Source organism: Vulpes vulpes, chromosome 6, assembly GCF_048418805.1.
Source record: "Vulpes vulpes isolate BD-2025 chromosome 6, VulVul3, whole genome shotgun sequence".
Taxonomy (NCBI): domain Eukaryota; kingdom Metazoa; phylum Chordata; class Mammalia; order Carnivora; family Canidae; genus Vulpes; species Vulpes vulpes.
Genome location: NC_132785.1, coordinates 60,030,244 through 60,049,436, shown reverse-complemented (window position 1 = coordinate 60,049,436; position 19,193 = coordinate 60,030,244). Strand labels below are relative to the sequence as shown.

The following is a 19,193-nucleotide window of genomic DNA, read 5'->3' as shown; positions in this document are numbered from 1 at the left end:
GAAGGGAGGATGGCTGGTGAGGGCAGCAGCAGGTGCAAAAAGTTGTGCTGCATGCCGGGAGAAAGGGGCAGGTGGTGAGGGTGTGGTATAGGAGGTGTGGAGGGTCGTGGGGGCTGCGGGTGGCTGGCCCATGGAGGAGGTGAACCTTAGTAGGGTATGAATGCTGGGAGAAGCATTCTGTGTCACCGGCTGGAGTCAGTTAACCGCTTTGTTTTGATGTTCCTCCAGATCTTAGGGTGCACTAATGTGTATTATATTTAAAGTTCAATTTGTGTGTACGTTTGAAGTTTTCTGTCTGAATCATGGTTCTTTAGATTTCAGAATCCGAGATAACAGGGTCTAAAGTAGTTTAGAAGCCTTTAAAACATCTGTGATTCTGGAGTTATTTATCCTGGTTGCCCAGCAGGTCTCTACCCCACCCTTCTGCACCCTGCTTTGTGCACTGGAGGGCTGACAGGTGCAGGTGGCAGTCCCAGGGCTCTCTTTGTTTTGTGGCTTCTGGTTGGCTTTGCCTGGAGCTGGCAGGGTTGAGGCCAGTGAGTAGTGGTGCCAAGCTATTCATCCCTCCTGCCAGGCACCCCTGCGCCCCTCCACCTCCTGTGCCAGGCTCCCTGGCTCTGGTGATCTGTGCCTTCTGCAGCCCCTCAGGCCTCCCTGCTGCTGATGGCCCCTGCCCGCCTGGTGCCGCCCTGCTTCCCTGGTCTGTCCACAGTTCCTTGCAGCTGCCCGGAGCCAGGGGCTCTTCAGGCTGAGCCTGGCCCTTTACACACCTGCTCTGTTCATGTTAACAAAAATGATGCCGCCTCCTCTATATGTGCCATTTGATGAGTTTTTGGTGCACAGCTTTGTTCACTTTGACAACTTCCTTTGCTCTCCACTCTGTATATCATCTTTATTTCTAAAGTGAGAGTTACAGGTCTAACCCAGGACTCCCGCTGTGTGGGTGAAACTTCCAGCTGTCTTCACAAAGCCCCCTGGGCATCCTGACGCTCCATGGGACACTCCCCCAGGGACTTACAGCTCAGTAGCCTCAGACCAGGAAGGAACATGCCTGTGTTTTCTTGTTTCATACCTCCAGGCGTCCGTTCAGAGCCACTCATGCACACCTCTGTTCTTTCCTCTACGTTTGCCGTTTTGGTGAATAATAATGTTGTTGGTCTATTCCCAAGAGCCAGGAACCTGAATGTCACATTGACGATTCCTCTCCCTACATCTGCTGTGTCCCCAAGTCTTGTTAGTTGTCCTTTTCAGGCATGCCTCTCATTTGTCCCCTTTGGAGGCAGGCAGACCTTAGTTTGTATCCCAGCATGTGGCTCTGTGAGGTAGGTAGGTGGTTTAGGTTTTCACCTTTGCTTCTGTCATTTGTGGAGAATAAGGCCTGTGTCCCCATGTGGTTGTGCCGATTACAGGAGGTGACATGTTGAGGACGTCCCCCGCAGGCCTACTGTACATGGCAGTGCTGTTAGTTGATTGCTTCCTAGCCCTTCAAGGAGATGGGATCTGGTGAAGAGTGGTGCTTTGGAGGCAGGCAAATGGGCTTCAAGCCTTGCTCCTGTACCCGTGGTGTCACTGAGCCCAGGGAGTCCAGGACCTTCCCCACAGGGGGCTGCGAAGGTTGCCTGGGTGGCTGCAGAGACCAAGTGTCCGCCTCCCCCTTGACCATGTTCTCCTGAATGACTGCAGTTTCCTGTGCATCTCATTCTGCCTCCTGCAGTCCAGCCTCTGGGGACAGTCAGCAGATACAGTCATGCCTTCAGAAGCTTCCTGCTTGGACTTCTTGGTCCCACGCTGGAGACCCTTTTAATCTGATGCTTTGTTCTACTTTTGGTGTCCATGCTTCTGCCTGGCTTTGGCCAGGGTGATCTGTCTTCAGTGCCCTGAAAAGGCCATGCCTACTCCCTCCTCTGTGCCTGCATCACCCATTCTTCTTTGAGACCCTGCCCTCTCTGGGGATCCTTTCATAAATGATGGGCCACTTTAGTGACCTCCCCCCTCACCCATGTCTGACATTTCACGTATCCCACCAGAGTGTATCTGCTCCTTTGTCTCTTTGCCACCAGAGTGAGGACTCTGTCGGGGCTGGTGAGTTTCTTGTTTCTAAAAAATTGTGTGTAAATCAACTTTTTAAGTGAGACCATAATTTAAATACCTGAGATGAGCTTTTTCTTTTTCTTTTCTTCTTTTTTTTTTTGAGCTTTTTCTTTAAAGAAACTTTAGAGGAATATTTTATATAATGAAGAGTTTGTGTAAAGTAAGTAACCATCCCGTGGTTTTATAAATAAAGCTATTCATGTATTCCAGCTTGTGCATCTAAAAGGTAAGGTCATATGAATGGAGTAGAAATGCTCTGTAGATTTGGGGAAAATGTATTGAGGGTGGGCTATTATGGTGGAGTGAGACGTGATTGGAAAGTAATGGGGTCCATAGGATAACCTTACATAGAAACCTAGGTACTGCTTGTTTTGAGAACTCTTACTGCAGAGCCTTGAGTTTCGGTATACGTGGTGCTGAGACTTACATCGTATACTTTAGAATCTCCCTTTTTTTTCTTTCAATTATTCTCTTTTATGGCCTACATGGCACTTTGATAAGGGAGGGGAAGCGTTCACCTGTTTCATGATGGCATTTTTCTTGTAATCACTACATTTAGGAAGTTGGTTATTCTAAGAAGTATTTTAAAGGGGAATTGCTGTTATTCCGGAATTGGGTAATTTATACACATGTTCTCATTAGGGACTTTGGGGTTGGTTAGTTTCAGGAGGTCATGACCTCTTGAAAATGTTATTTGCAGCCTTCTATTGGGTAGCACTGTTTGTCATACCTGAAAAATGAACACACTTAGACTTGTTACCATGTGAATTAAAAAAAAAAAAAACATGTTTCTATTTTGGAAATAAGGATCATTTAGGAGAAAGGTAGATAAAGCTGGAGAGTCGTACAGACTTGTTCTTTTAATGTTTTCCTTTTAAACAGGGAGTTTTGAAAAATAAATGGTCAATTCTCTACCTCTTGCTAAGCCTTAGTGAAGATCCGCGCAAGCAGCCGAACAAGGTAAGAGGCTGTTGGCAGCTCAGTGCCTTTTTTTGTTTTTTTTAAACATTTATTTATTTACTTTAGAGAGTGCACACTGAGAGTGGGGTAGGGACAGAGGGAGAATGAGAGAGCATCCCAAGCAGATTCCTCACTGAGCAGGGAGCTTGGCCTGGGGCTCAATCCTACGACCCTGAGATCACGACCTAAGCAGAAACCAACCAACCAAGCCACCCAGGTGGCCAGTGCCTTTATTTAAAACATGCTTAGTGTCTAGTTAGGGCAAGTATACCAATTTTGATAGGAATTGGGTTCTGTACTTAAGAAAATAATTGAGAAATAATTGAGAAAAAAATAATTGAAAAAAATAATTGAAAATAATTGAGAAAAAAATAACTTGTCTAGTTTTCTTGGTAGTCCTAGAAGGTCAAGAGATTTTCTTTTCTTTCCTTCTTTAGACAGGGTACTCACTGCTTTTCCTTAAGATATTTTCCAGAGTTATATTATTACCTCAAATACAAGAATGTCCCATGAAATAGAGCATAAAAACAGTTTTCACAAGTTGTTAATAGGAGCATAGCTGCATATTAATACTCAATTCTGTATGAGTTAGAGGACTTTTTAGGTTTTCTTGTGTCTTCAGATATCATCATGAACATTAATTACTGTCATACCAGTCCGAACTTTGTTGCCACGTGGGTTTAGTTTCCAGCCCACGTGGTGTTGGAAGAGCTGTCTGGCTGCTGCGAGCCGAGTGTCTTGTGCAAGAAGGTGCTCCACTACAGAAACTTGAGGGCCTATGGGGGCAGGAGTGTGGTGCAGGAGGCTTGTTTATGTTGAAAGCCTACGTCTGAGTAAGGAGCCGTCTTCCATTATAGGATAGCACCACACTTGCAAAAATATTTGAATGATTGTTTGGGTTTTAGTTTGCTTGGATTCTGAGGAACATGTTTGAAACTTTTATCAGTTCTGCCATATTTCAAAAGTATAACAACTAAATTATTGCTTACTGAGTACAAAATCAATTACAGAAAGAACTAAAATCTGAATACAAATTATATTTGTTGATTTGGGAAGTGTTCTGTAATATTATATTTCTGTATTTTTTTTTAAGAAGATTTTATTTACTTATTTTAGAGAGAGCACAACTGGGGGGAGGGAGAGGGACAAATGGACTCCATGCTGAGCGAGGAGCATGATGCACAGCTCGATCCAATGACCCTGAGATCATGACCTGAGCTGAAACCAAGAGTTAGATGCTTAACTGACTGAGCCACCCAGGTGCCCCTGTATCTCTGTATTTCTTACTGGACTTCATTTTCAGGTTTCTAGCTATGCTGCATTATTCGCTCAAGCATTACCAAGAGATGCTCACTCGACTCCCTACTACTACGCCAGGCCTCAGACGCTCCCGCTTAACTACCAGGACCGCAGCACCCAGTCGACCCAGAGCGCTGGTAGCATGGGAAGCAGTGGCGTCAGTAGCATAAGTGTGTACACCTTAAATGGCCCAACCCCAACGCCGCAGTCTCTCCTTCCAGGGTAAATCAAGCTTGCACACATTGATTGTTCCTCTTAGGATTTTATTCTTCTCTGTTTCAAATGGGAATTCTTTCCTCTCTAGTCATGGTTGACTGTAATCTTTTTTGGCCTACTCTACTTTGTTAATGCAAGTGCATAGTAGTAAGGCCCTATTTCAGAAGTATGATAGGATGGGCCTTTCATTTTGAGGTAACTGAGTGACATTTCCCTTGCTGGATTCCCATAGTTTCTTCAGTGATTATTGGTCTCCTTTACCCATGTGTGCTATTCTCTTTATTATTTAAAAAATAAGTAAACTGAAATAAAGCTTTCTTGTCCTCAAGTACTGAGGTCTTCAGACTGACAATTATAACACCTTGTAGTGCTCGAGAATTAAGATAAGTAGCTCTGGGAACGCATGGTTAATGTGCGGTCAGATCTCATGTTTCCAGGAGATATAGTTTGTGGTTGGGAATGAAGCCACTGCTAATGCGGTAGTGGACTTGGAACTTTGCTTTCCTTGTCTTTTTACATATTTCTATGCATGGCTCATTCCTGGTGATCACATTAAAGCAGACTGTCATCCAGTAGGTATTTATACAGAACAGTGACTAGAGATTCATCGTCATGGGTGTTTCACATGAGCATAGTGTCATAGGAAATTACGTTAATACAGTTATGTTCACATCACTAGAATCTTGTGTGTGTGTAGCACACATAGGTTATAAATGCAGTCTGGTGTTCTAGAAAGACAGCAGGATATATTTTACAGATTTAATCTCTGATTTATGTTCTGGCTGAAACAGTCGATAGACTTTGTCATTTTTACCTTAGAGTTTGAAATAATTGTTGTGAAAAAGAACTGTATAGAGGACTTTGAGCTGAAGTGGTCCTTTAGAATTTTTCTCTTAAATTTAGAACTGTATTGCAGGTCATAGTTTTTTTTTTTTTTTTAAAGATTTCACTTGTTTAAGCAGGTCATAGTTTAATAAGTATTATTAATGACTTTTTTTCCCCCATTGAAGATAACTGGAGCACAGCTCTCCCTCTTTTTTATCAGTAATCAGTCTGCTCCATGGAGGTTCATTTGTGTGGTGCAGTCCCAGGAAGCGATATGTTTTTTTGCAGTTATCAGAACATATGTCCTCAGAAATCAGCTGTCATGTCTTAGATTTTCAAAGAGCAGCCGTTTCTTTCCTTTTTTTTTTTTTTTTTTTAAGATTTTATTTATTTATTTGAGAGAGAGAGAGAGCACAAGAAGGAAGAGGGAGAAGCAGACTCCCCACTGAGCAGGGAGCCCGATGTGGGGCTCAATCCCAGGACGTTAGGGTCATGAACTGAGCTGAAGGCAGTCGCTTCATCGACTGAGCCACCCAGGCACCTCCAAAACAGCAGCTTTGACATATTCTCCAAATTATCAAAAGCTATTTTGACCTTTTGTGCTTTTGCTTTTGACTTTATATTTGTACATTTTTAAAATAAATTGCAAAATCCTGGGAGACTAGTGAGCATATAGAACAGGGGACAGCACTCCAGATTTTTTACTTCTGTGATCACAAATGCTGGATGGATGAAAGCTCTTAAGTTTGAAGTTAAAATTAGTGGTGAATTTCAAAGTGGTTTTAGATGGGTAACCTATGCTATGTGTTTGTAAAGAAAAGTCAAATAGCTTTTGATTTTTAAGCTAAGAAATACGTAGGAGGTGCCTGATGCCACCCTAGAGGTCCCAAAGAGCCCTTGGACTGATTAGTTGATGGATTTGAGTAGGGCGATGTCACTCACCTAGCTCAGATTTCTAATGTTATGTAATTCAATATAGAAGAAATACGTAAGAGGTGCCTGATGCCACCCTAGAGGTCCCAAAGAGCCCTTGGACTGATTAGTTGATGGATTTGAGTAGGGCGATGTCACTCACCTAGCTCAGATTTCTAATGTTATGTAATTCAATATAGTAATATGAGCAGAATTTCCAGCAGTGTTTTGTCTTTCAAGTGAGTAGCCTGGATGTTTGGAGATATGAAATGCTCTTTCCTTCTTTCAGACAGCCTCATCATGCTCCTGGAGTGGGAGACTGTCTTCGGCAGCAGTTGGGGTCACGTCTTGCATGGACTTTAACTACAAACCAGCCTTCTTCACAAATCACTACCTCAAAAGGTATCCCAAACACTGTTTCTCGCAACGTGACAAGACCAAGGAGGGAAGGGGATGCAGGTGGTGAGTAAGGATAGACTTAAATGTAGATTTTTTTTTTGCATATTTAGAATTTATGCTTCCCTTATCTTAAAATACTAATGAGTCCTCGCTTACAGTTGTTGAGTAGTTCTCATGGTGAGAGGTTCAGATGCTGAAGTATGGTCTGATGTGCCTTGGGAAGTCTGGCAGTGCCTAGGATGTTGAAGATTATTTGATGGCTAAGTGGACACATTAAGAGTTTTAAAGCTCTGTTAGATTCCAATAGAATGTTTGATTTTTTTTCAAGAGAGCCCTATGAATAGCAGTGTTTGAAACATAAGCATCTGCGAATAGAGGAATAGGCTTCATTGCCGGCTCATAATCTGCAGGTTCTGACATCCCTCTGGCTACTATCAGTGCTTGCGTAGAAGGCGAGCACCAGGGGTGTTTTGTGTGGACCTGGGAGTACAGCCCAGTGTTTGAGGTCCAGCCTGTGCAGCCACACTGCCCACCTGTGTCTGTCCTGTACCACATAATTGCTTGTGGGCGCTTAGGCTGGGAGGCTGGCTTCCAGACCATGAGCATGCCCATCTCCGCTCCTTTTTTTGCTGTGGCTCCTGATCTCTAACCAGTGCCTTCAGGCCTGTGTGATATACAGAGCTAACTGAAAAAAAGACTCTACAGTATCCTTGATTAATCCAAAAGAGCTGGAGAGGACGTGCAAAGGAGGAAAGAAGAGCAGGGTAAATAGCAAACATTCAGCAGTGCGGTAAATTTAAACCAAACATGTCCGTAGTCACATGAAATGTGCGTGGATTAGATACTTCATTTTAAAGATTCTTAGGGATGCCTGGGTGGCTCAGTTGGTGAGGCATCTGCCTCGGCTCAGGTTGTGATCCCGGGATCCTGAGATCGAGTTCTGCATTGGGCTCCCTGCTTAGCAGGGAGTCTGCTTCTCCTTTCCTGCTATGTTTCTCTCTCTCAAATAAATAAAATCGTTAAGAAAAAAAAAGATATTTAAAGAAATTCTATTTAGACAGTTGTATACTGCTCAAAAGAGATACATTCTAAATATGGGGACACAGGTTGGATAAGTGGATGAAAAAACACATCGTACAAACATTAACCATAGAAGGATGGACGGACTCATTACTGTCAAACCAGACAGTAGCAGGAGTGTTGCCAGGGCCAGAGGGACATTTCATAACAATGAAAAGGTCAGTTCTTCAGGAAGAAATAGTACTCCTAAGTGTATATTCACCTGCTAACAGAGCTTCAAATGTACAAAGGAAAACCAACAGACAGACCCACAATTACAATTGGGTATTTCAACTTCTGTCTCTTAGTAATTGATGGAGAAAATAGAATGGTCTGTAATGAAAGGTGGGTGACATTTGAACAGTACTACCAAGGAGTCAATGTAATTAATATTTATGGAATACTTGAACCTGTCCTCACCTTCTGCCTCACTACCCTGGTTTTGGGAGTGCTCACCTTGACTCATTACATTTTCCCTCCCACTGACAGCTTGGATTTCTGAGCATTGCCTCCTTGTCATTGCTGCAACCTAAATTCTGACTTAGTTTTTTGTTTCAAGGTTTATGGAAATCATGACTTTTCCACTGTATTCATTTCTCTTCATGTGGTTGAGAATGGACCTACATTTGTCTGCATGCTTTGTAACAGCACAGTTTTCCAACAGCACAGTTTTCTAGATGCTGTGAGAGAATTACCCATCCTTTTTGATAGATTTGTGCTGCTCCCTTTTCTGTGTATTGCTCCTTGGTTATATATGAAGCTCCTATGTACTGCTTTGTTTGTTCATTTATTTTTTAAGATTTTATCCAACGTGGGGCTCCAACTCACCACCCCGAGATCAAGAAATGAGTGCTCCACCGACTGAGCCAGCCAGGCGCCTTTTTTTTTTTTTTTTAAAGACTTTTTGTATAAGAAATTATATGCTTTCCATATACTTAGAAAATTCTTGTTTCTTCGAGCTTCATACTTTTTCCATCTTAAGCTCATTTTTTTAGGTTCACAATTTTGTCCTGGTTGCAAATACATAATGTAAAACTAGTGTTGTCTTAAAATTTATTCCCTCTTAAAATGTGTTACGCTTACAAAAACTGTCCTTCAGGTGCTGGGGAAGTGACTGAAGCAGCCCTGGTCAGAGACATTTTGTACGTCTTCCAGGGCATAGATGGCAAGAACATCAAGATGAGCACCACGGAGAACTGTTACAAAGTGGAGGCCAAGGTGCAGTAACCCAGCCCTGTCTGAGCCGTGATGAGGTGTGATGGGGTGACAGGGGCTGGATCTTCAGAGCTGGGAGTGCCAGTTAGGTTCCTGCTTCCCTGTGTGTTTGTGGCTCACAGGCTTGTGCTGGGGCCCTTCTGCTGTGCCTGCCTCCTGCGTTCTCTGGCAGTGCTCTCAAGACGCAGTTCCAGATAAGGTGCCTCCACTTGCCTGTGTTCACCTTCCAGAACCTCCTTTCCCACAGCCCCTTATTGATGTCGGCAGTCTTTTGCAGCTCCCCGCTGTTAAAGAGGTAGCTGATGACACAATCTGCTGCCATGCTGAGGGGCTGCCACTCATGCCTCAGTGATGCTCCTTGAGCCCCGCACTTACATGGAGGTTTTATTTCCCTGCCAGTGCCTGGTGCTTTTGTTTCCTGGAACCTCGTTCTGTTCTTACAGATGGTATATTAGTTACTTTTAAGTTCCGTGTGTTGGAACCGAAGAATTACACTGAAAGTACAAATAGTTGAGAAAAATAATAATTGAAATTCTAGTGTTAATTTTTAACTTTTGATGTATTTTCTTTTCAGGCAAACCTAAGTAAATCTTTGAGGGATACAGCAGTCAGACTTGCTGAGTTGGGATGGTTACATAATAAAATCCGAAAATACACTGATCAGAGGAGCCTGGACCGTTCATTTGGACTTGTGGGTCAGGTACGTTCATTGTTACCAGAACATTTAGGACACCATTCATTTTGAGGAGTGCTTAGTCTATTTAAAATCTCATTATGAAAGTAATTCTTAAAAAAAGGATTCTTTTTTTTTTTTAAGATTTTATTTATTTATGAGAGGCAGAGAGAGAGAGAGGCAGAGACACAGGCAGAGGGAGAAGCAGGCTCCATGCAGGGAGCCCGATGTGGGACAATCTCTGGTCTCCAGGATCACACCCTGGGCTGAAGGTGGCGCTAAACCGCTGAGCCACTGGGGCTGCCCGAGGATTCTTTTTAAATGAATTTCGATAATAGGATATTGTAGCCTTCGTGGTCCACTCAGGAAAAGAGAGACCACGGTGTGTATTGACAGAGGTAACTAAATACTACAAATTGTTCACAGTAGCTGTTGGTGGAGTGTGAACACAGAAGAGTATGTAAATGCATTAAAATAAACCTAGAGGGATCCCTGGGTGGCACAGCGGTTTGGCGCCTGCCTTTGGCCCAGGGCGCGATCCTGGAGACCTGGGATCGAATCCCACATCGGGCTCCCGGTGCATGGAGCCTGCTTCTCCCTCTGCCTGTGTCTCTGCCTCTCTCTCTCTCTGTGACTATCATAAATAAATTAAAAAAAAATTAAAAAAAAAAAATACACCTAGAGATGATGGATTGCATATCACTTTAAAATACACAGAAAAGTGTAGAGGCTGGTGTTTAAAGAAAACTTTTTTTTAATTTGCAGGTTCTTCCCACTGAATATGCTTGGTTTTCCATCCCAGAGTTCATTCTGGGAAGTTTTTGTCTTAGGACTATGTGAAGGTCTTTCTCACAGCTTCTGATTTGACATCTTTGCAGTATTTAAGATCACAGAGGTCCACGGTGTTTTTAATAATGTGGGTGGGGAGAATGAGCGGTACAAACAATAGTGAGAAATTGGGAGAAACTGGCATGGCGTTGCTAGTTTTTAAATTTTGGTAAACTCTACTCTGAAGAAATAGAAGGAACGTAGTCTTTTTTTTTTTTTTTTTTTAAGATTTTATTTATTCATGAGAGACACAGAGACAGAGGCAGAGATATAGGCAGAGGGAGAAGCAGACTCCTCACAGGGAGCCCGATGTGGGACTCGATCTCCAGATGGGATCACACCCTGAGCTAAAGGCAGATGCTCAACCACTGAGCCACCCAGGCGTCCCCAAGAAGGAATATAATCTTAAAAGATTATTGTCTAAAGTAAATACTCTTTGCTGTAACCTGATTTTTTCATTCCTTTTCTGCAAAGTTCATTGCTAAGGGATAATAGCTTCCTAACATCAATAAATATAGATGTTGTGGTGCTTGAACGTGGGGAGACCATTGACAGAACCAGAATTTAAGTCATGCGGAACCCCCAAACTGCTGTAAAGCACTGTGCCTGCACAGTTCCTGTGGGTTGATGTGTGAGGACTGTGTTGTGCTCTCATGACACCTACTTTTTCCTGCAGAGTTTTTGTGCTGCCTTGCATCAGGAACTAAAAGAGTACTACCGGTTGCTCTCTGTTTTACATTCCCAGGTAAACTTTGTGTTTTAATTTCTTTGTGATTTGCAGTGTTACAAAACTGCAACAATATGGAATTTTTAAGGTTTTTCATTAAAAATTAAAAGATAAAAAGATAAAAAATTAAGATTAAAAGATTAAAAGATAAAAAATCTGTTTGCTAATACTGTTTGTACGGTCTGGATACCCCTAAAGCTTCAGGAGAAGCAAGTGATGCTAATTGTCAGGGTTCCGCCTCTCCTGTAAACAGATCACTAATAGCTTAAAGGGACCTCTTGCTTCAGTTTTATGAGAAGATCCCTTCTCTACATTCACTTTACATGGATTAAGAAATGATGGATGTATTTGGTGACTTGTACTTAAATATTCTGTCTTTATTGTTTCTTAGCTACAGTTAGAAGATGATCAGGGTGTGAATTTGGGCCTTGAGAATAGCTTGACTCTCCGGCGCCTCCTGGTTTGGACTTACGACCCCAAGATAAGACTGAAGACTCTTGCAGCCCTGGTGGACCACTGCCAAGGTTGTTCTTTGTCTTATAGACCTGTTCTGTTTCAGGGCGGGTTTTAGGGAACGTCACACACATTTATTTTTGTGCCTGATCTCTCCTGTATCTTTTTTGTAGAAGAGCCAGAAGTATGCCAGTTACATACAAGTTAATAGATAACTTAGGGGGGAACAACCAGTTGTGAACATGGCTCCCGTGTCTTTGTATTTATGGAAGCTTTGTATATCGTTAAAATGAAGGAAGAAAGAAGAGGGTCTAGTGTTAAGGATTTTGTGATCCTTGATGCTGTAACTGTTCATCTCTGTGCCTCTTTTGTTTGTTTCTGACTGAGCAGCCTTTCTTGTGGGGTTTTTCCTCGTGAGGTTATGGCCCACATCCAGGCTCTCCAGCTGTGTGCTACACATTGTCAAGTATGTGTGTCTGGCTGAGGCCTCTTCTAGGCTCTTGGTCTGCATTTCTAGTTGCTTTCTGAACGTATTGTCTCACTGTTTGTTCTGCCTTGCCCAAGACCTCTTTGTCTTTTCTCTTTGTCTGTAATGCTTGAACACTGACAGCTTCCACCTCTTAGGATCATTAGGCCTGAGTGAGACGTGAGAAGCCAGGGGTCAGCCCCTAGGTCATGGTCCCATGTCTGCTGCCACCGTCCAACTCGGTGATGCTAGCTAGGGCAGAACTCCAGCATGTCTGGATCCAACTTCACCATTCCACCCGTGCATTCCCTGCCTGCCCCACCTCCTAGCGTCTTTTCTACCTCCTGGCATCTTCCCTCAAAGAGAAAGCCTTGGAGGACAGTGCATGAGCGTGTCATTCTCTCCGAGGCCGAGCACTCCCCACCCCCCCACGCCCCCCACCCGTGGGATCCTACCAGACTCCTCTGTTTTCCCCTTCCACGGCTCACTTAGCTCCTCCAGTCCTGGGCCTCCCGCTCCTTTGGCTGCCTGACATCTGTGCCCCTCCATCAGACCACATCAGTCCTTCCTTAACTTCTTTCAGCGATTTAAGAAAATCATTCTTAACATAAACATTTCATGTGCTTATGGACCTGATTTTTGTCACTGCCATTACTCTGTACTGAGCTGTGCTCCCAGGATACTGGGCACTGTAGACATAGAGCAGGGTGTTTCAGTCGGTAAGTTTCAGCCGCTGCGGTTTAGTGGGTGGAGACTAGCACATGACATCCACAGAAAACCGGAAGGAAACAGACAGCAGTAAAATACAAGTATTCTTGTAGAACTTTTATGTTTTAGGAGTATTCTTTTGTATCTTGGAGTGCAGTATCTAGTGTGAATTTTAACACGTGTTTCAGTCAGGAAAGGTGAAAATCATGCTGTAGCTTGAAGAGCAAACCAGAATTTTGCTGCCAAAAAGCTCAGGAGCGGCCCAGGGGATGCAGGTGCATGTGTGATGACTTGGGAGCCATCCCTTGCTCTTTTGGTTCTGTGACAGGCTCACTGCCACTTCTATGCCCAGAGTGATAGTCAGGACACTGATGTACTGCATCTTGATTCCTTGGGCATTTTGGTTTGTGTGCTGTGAACGGTTTGTCCCGGGAGAGTAACTTGCCTCTGTTGTCCATGTGTGTTCCACAGGAAGGAAGGGGGGTGAGCTGGCCTCTGCCGTGCATGCATACACGAAGACAGGGGACCCATATGTGAGGTCGCTGGTGCAGCACATCCTCAGCTTGGTGTCACACCCCGTGCTGAGTTTCCTGTACCGCTGGATCTACGATGGGGAGCTTGAGGACACGTACCATGAAGTAAGGAATGCCATTCCAGCCTCACACCTGACTCGGGGGGGTGGGGGAGGGCATGGACTCCAGGACAGCTGTTTCCCCTTCACTCAACGATGCGTATTTGTCCAGAGCTTTGAAAGCCATGTACTGCTGAGCAGTATAGCTGTATGTGCTCAGTGGAACATTATTATCCTGGTTTTAATGGTGGGAAACTCCTACCCAGGTTTATGGCAAAGCTAGGGCCAGGGCTTCCAGTTTGTCCTCCTAACCTCATGAGGCAGCATTGCATTCTGTGGCTTCTCAAGGTTACCACCTAAGCTAAACTCACTTGGACTTACTAAGGTGCTGTTTAACTGTTTCAGTGAAGTTACTGTGTATATGCCATTTGCCTATTGAAATACAGTGAGTTCTGCTGGAAGGCAACATATGTGTTTTCAGTCCTACAGTTAAGACCACAGGTCCTCTGACACTGAACTTCACAGAAGCTCAAGCACTGTTGACACACGTTAAATGGTTAAGCACTCCTTGCATTCTGGAGCAAATATGGCTTTTACCTTGAAGAAGCTCTGATGGGAGCTTGTGGCCATGGCAGGAGGCGGCTGGTGTTGGTGATTTGTGCTCTCCTATCATGGCTTCCTCCTCTCACTTACTTTCTGATGGATGAACTTGATGGAAGCCGTCATGAAATTCACGTTGTGCTCATGTGGTTTCTGATAGACCAGTTGTGCTGGAATCAGTGGCTTTTAAAATATGCATGGCAGCAGAGCCAACCGCAGAGGATGGCTTTGGGGGTGCTTTTGAAGGACTGGGTGGCACCTACAGGTGCAGGTGGCTCATTGTGTCTGGTAGTTCCTCCATGGAGTTATGGTTGTCCTTTGTTACTGCACGTAATAGATGTAGACACCCCACTTTTTGTAGCATCTCTTCTGCTGACAGAGGTTATGGTCTTTGTAGGTGTAGACCTTTTGAACATCATCAAAAAGAACATCCTTTTCTGTACCTGCCTGTGCACATTGGTGAGTTTCTCCAGGGTCAGTCCCAGGAGACGGGATTGCTTGCTCTTGGGGAATGCAGCCTTTCCATTTTGGTCCTACCCTTTCCAGCACCCTGCAGTCAGCCCTCTTGGTTTCTGCTCCACCTGGGTAGCACTCCTACTGGAGTTCTAGGAAGGTAGCACTCCTACTGGAGTTCTAGGAATGGTTTTTATTCCTGTATTGTGGTTTACTGGTTCCTACTGAATTTGACCAACTTTTCATGTTTATCAGTTATTTTTATTCTACTAATTGCTGTGCCTATGCTTTGCCCATTTTTCTGGTGGGTTTGTCTGTCTGTCTAGACTTGAATCATGGGATGATTTTATACATTTGGTTATCGTGCATCTGTGATTGCATTTTTTAAATTATTTTTCTTTTCACTGTTTATTTTTACATTATTTCAGACTTAGAGAAAAGTGAGAGTAGTGCAGAGAATCACAGATTCGATTGCTGCCCCTCCCCCAATATTAGTTTTGCCATGGTTACCATATACCACATTCCCATGTGCACCTGAGTCTGTTTCTGGACTCCCTTTTTCTGAGTTTAATGTTTTTGTTTGCTGTTCATCAATATTAAGTAACCATAGCTTTACAGTTTGATATCTGGTAGGGGCTTTTTCCATAATTTTCCTTGCTGTTTTTGCACATTTCTACATAGATGTGAATTTAGAATCCACTTGGCAGGTCTGTCAAAAGTTTTTAAAAATATTTATAGGGGTCACACAAGTTACAGATTTTTTTTTTTTTTTAAGATTTTATTTATCCATGAGAGACAGAGAGACAGAGACATAGGCAGAGGGAGAAGCTGGCTCCCTGTAGGGAGTCTGACGCAGCACTTGGTCCCTGGACACTAAGCCACCCAGGCGTCCCAGTGAAGTTATAGATTAAGAAGAAAGGTTTTTATATGCTCTCTGTTTATTCCTTTTTTTTTTTTTTTTTTAGATTTTATATATTTATTCATGAGAGATACAGAGACAGACACATAGGCAGAGGGAGGCTCTCTGCAGAGACAGACACATAGGCAGGCTCTCTGCAGAGAGTCCGATGTGGAACTCGATCCCAGGACTCTGGGATCATGATCTGAGCCAAGGGCCGACCCTCAACCATTTAGCCACCCAGGGGCCTCTATGTTCTGTGTTTCTTTAGCTAAATAAGCTATCTTTTTTAAAAAACATGAGCTGAAAGCTTTGAAATCTATTCTGCTTTCATTTTACTAATGGTCACTTTGAAGTTTTTCAGAACCTATTTTAACCTGTATTTTTCTAAATGCCAATGTCAGGAATAAACCAATTTCTTTAATCCACTCCTGTCTTTTAGATGAGGAATTTTGCACCTACCCCAGGTTCTGCCCTGCTATCCACGTAATCTCTAGCATTTTAGATTGTTATTTTATTATTTTAGTTTTTGTACGCATTTTATAAAAATTGCCTTCTGTCAAGATTTTAATTTGTTTTGCTTTGTTTTCTTAAGGTTTGCATACATTATTTAGACTTGTATCTCTTAGGTTTCACTGGTATTATTCCTTATCACTAAGCTCATTACACCTCCTGTTGTTGAGAGGAACATACATAGTTTTTGTGATATTTTAGCCTGATTATTTTAAAAAGCTAAGTTGTGGCTCATGCTTCTTTCAAGATCCTCCTATCGTATGGTGAGCATAACATTAAACAAGGAACATTCTACTCTCTCAGTAATTACTCAGTGTCCTGACTGAGACCAGCTGGTCTACCTTTGGGCGTCAGGGTCAGGTAGAGTAGCTTATCCATTTGGTTGTTAGACAACTGCTTTGAAAAGCCAGCCCATTTATGTGTCGTGCTATTGGTTAACAAATGCAGCCCCAGAGCTCAGCACCTAATAGGAAATATATGCATTCCCGAATTCTTATTGAAATTGGACTTTATCTCATTCCCAGATAGAACTGAGTCAAGATTTCCTGGAATGACATTCAAAAATAAAAGATTTATATAGGAAAAAAAAGAAAGATTATAAAAAAAATGAAAACTTGTCTCTTTTTATTAATAAAATTCCACCTTTTTCCTCACCCAATAAGTAGTATGTAAATCATAATATGAGTTTGGGTGATAATAACTTTTTGAATAGCTGCCAATCAGTTTATTCCATGACCCTGATTTTCTTCAGAGGTTGGGATAGGAGTTGTTTGGACCCTACTGGCATATATATTACTACCAATTAATAGAGCCACAAACCAGCTAATTATCTTTTTAAAATTTAGCACCTAAAAAAATAAAATAAAATAAAATAAAATAAAATTTAGCACCTAAATTCTAAATTGTAATATTTTTGTCTTTTGTCTTGAGATTAGTTTGCATTTTCTAGCAATGAGATTTTTCAAGTAGTCTTTAATTATACCACTAATCCATTGTATGCATCTGTGTTTTTAAAGAGGTCCTTAAAAGTACCACCAATTCTTTATTGATTGCCTTATGTGTGATTTGGGCTTATTTCATTTATTTTGTTGATACTAATTGTGGTATCGGAGAATCAATGGTAAATGTAGATAGAATCAGAAACAGACTTCAAATTGATTTTCCTCTGGGCTGTTATCTTTACTATTTTTGAACATTGATTTACTGAGGTAAGACAAAAGCAAACTCTTTAAGACTGGAATAGATTACATTTGGGATACTCATATTGAAGAACTCTTGTGCATTAGATATGTGTAAGGCAAACTGAAGGTTTTATTAAAGAAAAAAATAGGGATCCCTGGGTGGCGCAGCGGTTTGGCGCCTGCTTTTGGTCCAGGGTGCGATCCTGGAGACCCGGGATCGAATCCCACATCGGGCTCCCGGTGCATGGAGCCTGCTTCTACCTCTATGTCTCTGCCTCTCTCTCTCTCTGTCTCTCATGAATAAATAAATAAAATCTTAAAGAAAAATAAAATTAGTCCTTCTTTACATAAAGTTTATTACGTTCTGTGCCCTGGGCTTTCCATGTTTAGTACTGTGATGCCAGAGGGCTTATACCGCCCATTGGTGGGTCTTGTTAGAACTCAGCTGCTTTATAGGTGTTGGGTGGAGCTTAAGGGCTCAGGTTCTGGAGTCTGATGACTCGGGTTTGACTGTTGGCTTCAGTTTCTGTTGGCTGTGTCTCCCGGCGAGTATTTTATTCTCTCCAAGCCTAACCTTCCACATCTTTTCTGTATGTACAGTAGTAGTGCCGATCTCATGGGATTGTGTGTATGCCTGAGGGTTGAGTCAGGCAAATAGTAAGTATGCAGTACATTATTTGCTGTTAATTAATATAAGAAGAGCACTAGATAAAATTTGAATACCCACTGGTCTTTCTCTTACTTATGGTCGTCTTCGACTTCTCTGTTTTCTCTTGAACCATGCATTTATAAATGTTCATTTAAGGCTTTAATTTTGGGAAGGTTCTCTTTAAATATTATATTTACCAAACACATTTGGTAGTTTACACAATTGTGTTCTGACCCTTACACCATTAAAATTTGGATATTTTCGTCTCTTCAGTTCCTGCCTGATTTTCCCTCAACTGTGTGATTAGTTATAACTTAGTTGTAAAATCATATTTCTTCAAGTGTCTGGTTAATGGTAAGTAGCTATATATGAGCTTTATAACCACTCTTTTAAAAGTAGTTGACTTAAATACTTGTATAAGGAAATGCTCTGTTCTGTAATCAAAGAAAGCACAAAATGTGGATAAACAGAAATTGTAAAAAGTACCCAGAGAAGAAATACTGGAGTTGAAAAGTATAGTAACTTTCAGTTAAAAGGAAAAAAATTCGCTAGTGGCTCAACAGATTTGAGCAAGAAGAAGAAAATAAGTGCCTTGCAGGTAGGATAACAGGTTATCTGGTCTGAGGAGCTTGAAGTAGGAAAACTCAGTGAGGCCCACAAGAGTTCACTTTGTAATCAAGCTGTGGAAAGACAGAGAACCTTAGAAGTTTCACTCAAGGACAACTCATGGAAAAGGTCCTCGGTTAGAACAGCTGATCTCACCTCAGAAACCATGAAGGCCAGTAGGCAGTAGGATGCCACGTTCAAAATGCCGAAAGGAAAAACTGTCATTCAGGAATTTTGTATCCCGTAAATGCCATCTCAGAAAGAGTGGAGAAATGAAGTCATTTCCAGGTAATAAAACCTGAGAGCTCCTAGAAACACAGACCATCAACACCAAGTCCTGGAGAAATATTAAATCTGAATAGATCTGTAGCAAGTAAGAAGATAAAGTCCTTAATCTCAAAAATTTTCCAGTAAAGAAAAGCCCAGGACTAGATGGCTTCACTGGTGAATTCCATCACCTATATAAAAAGTTGTCACTAATTCTTCTCAAATTCTAACAGAAAATGGAGGAAAGAACATTTCTTAACTCATTTTGTGATGCCAGTATTGTTCTGATCCCAAAGCCAGAAAAAGACAACCCAAGAAAACTACAGACCAATATCCTTTATGGATATAGATGCAGAAGTCCTCACAAAGTACTAAAATAGACTAGAAGGTAAAGATTGTACACCATAACCACGTGAGACTTATCCCAGGATTGAAGGTTCAATGTAATTAAAATCAATGTAATACATCACACTAACAAAGTGAGGAAAAACACACAACCCAATTGATGCAGAAAAAGCATTTGATGAAATTTGACACTCAGACTAAGAATAGAAAGGAACTTCTGCACCTGATCACAGACATCTGTGAAACCCTAATGGGTGATATCATGTTGGTGAAAAGATG

The 19,193-nt window shown here is 42.2% G+C and overlaps 1 protein-coding gene across 1 annotated transcript in view; it reads left to right on the top strand.

Moving 5' to 3' along the window:
• Positions 1-19,193, top strand: part of TUBGCP3 (tubulin gamma complex component 3) — an 82,913-nt gene that overhangs the window by 15,842 nt on the left and 47,878 nt on the right. Inside the window, exons 4-11 of the mRNA XM_026008846.2 lie at positions 2,974-3,051; positions 4,355-4,572; positions 6,593-6,765; positions 8,861-8,979; positions 9,551-9,676; positions 11,154-11,222; positions 11,596-11,728; positions 13,303-13,469. Of these exons, the coding sequence (XP_025864631.1) occupies positions 2,974-3,051; positions 4,355-4,572; positions 6,593-6,765; positions 8,861-8,979; positions 9,551-9,676; positions 11,154-11,222; positions 11,596-11,728; positions 13,303-13,469 (1,083 nt within the window). The remainder of the gene's footprint in view (positions 1-2,973; positions 3,052-4,354; positions 4,573-6,592; positions 6,766-8,860; positions 8,980-9,550; positions 9,677-11,153; positions 11,223-11,595; positions 11,729-13,302; positions 13,470-19,193) is intronic.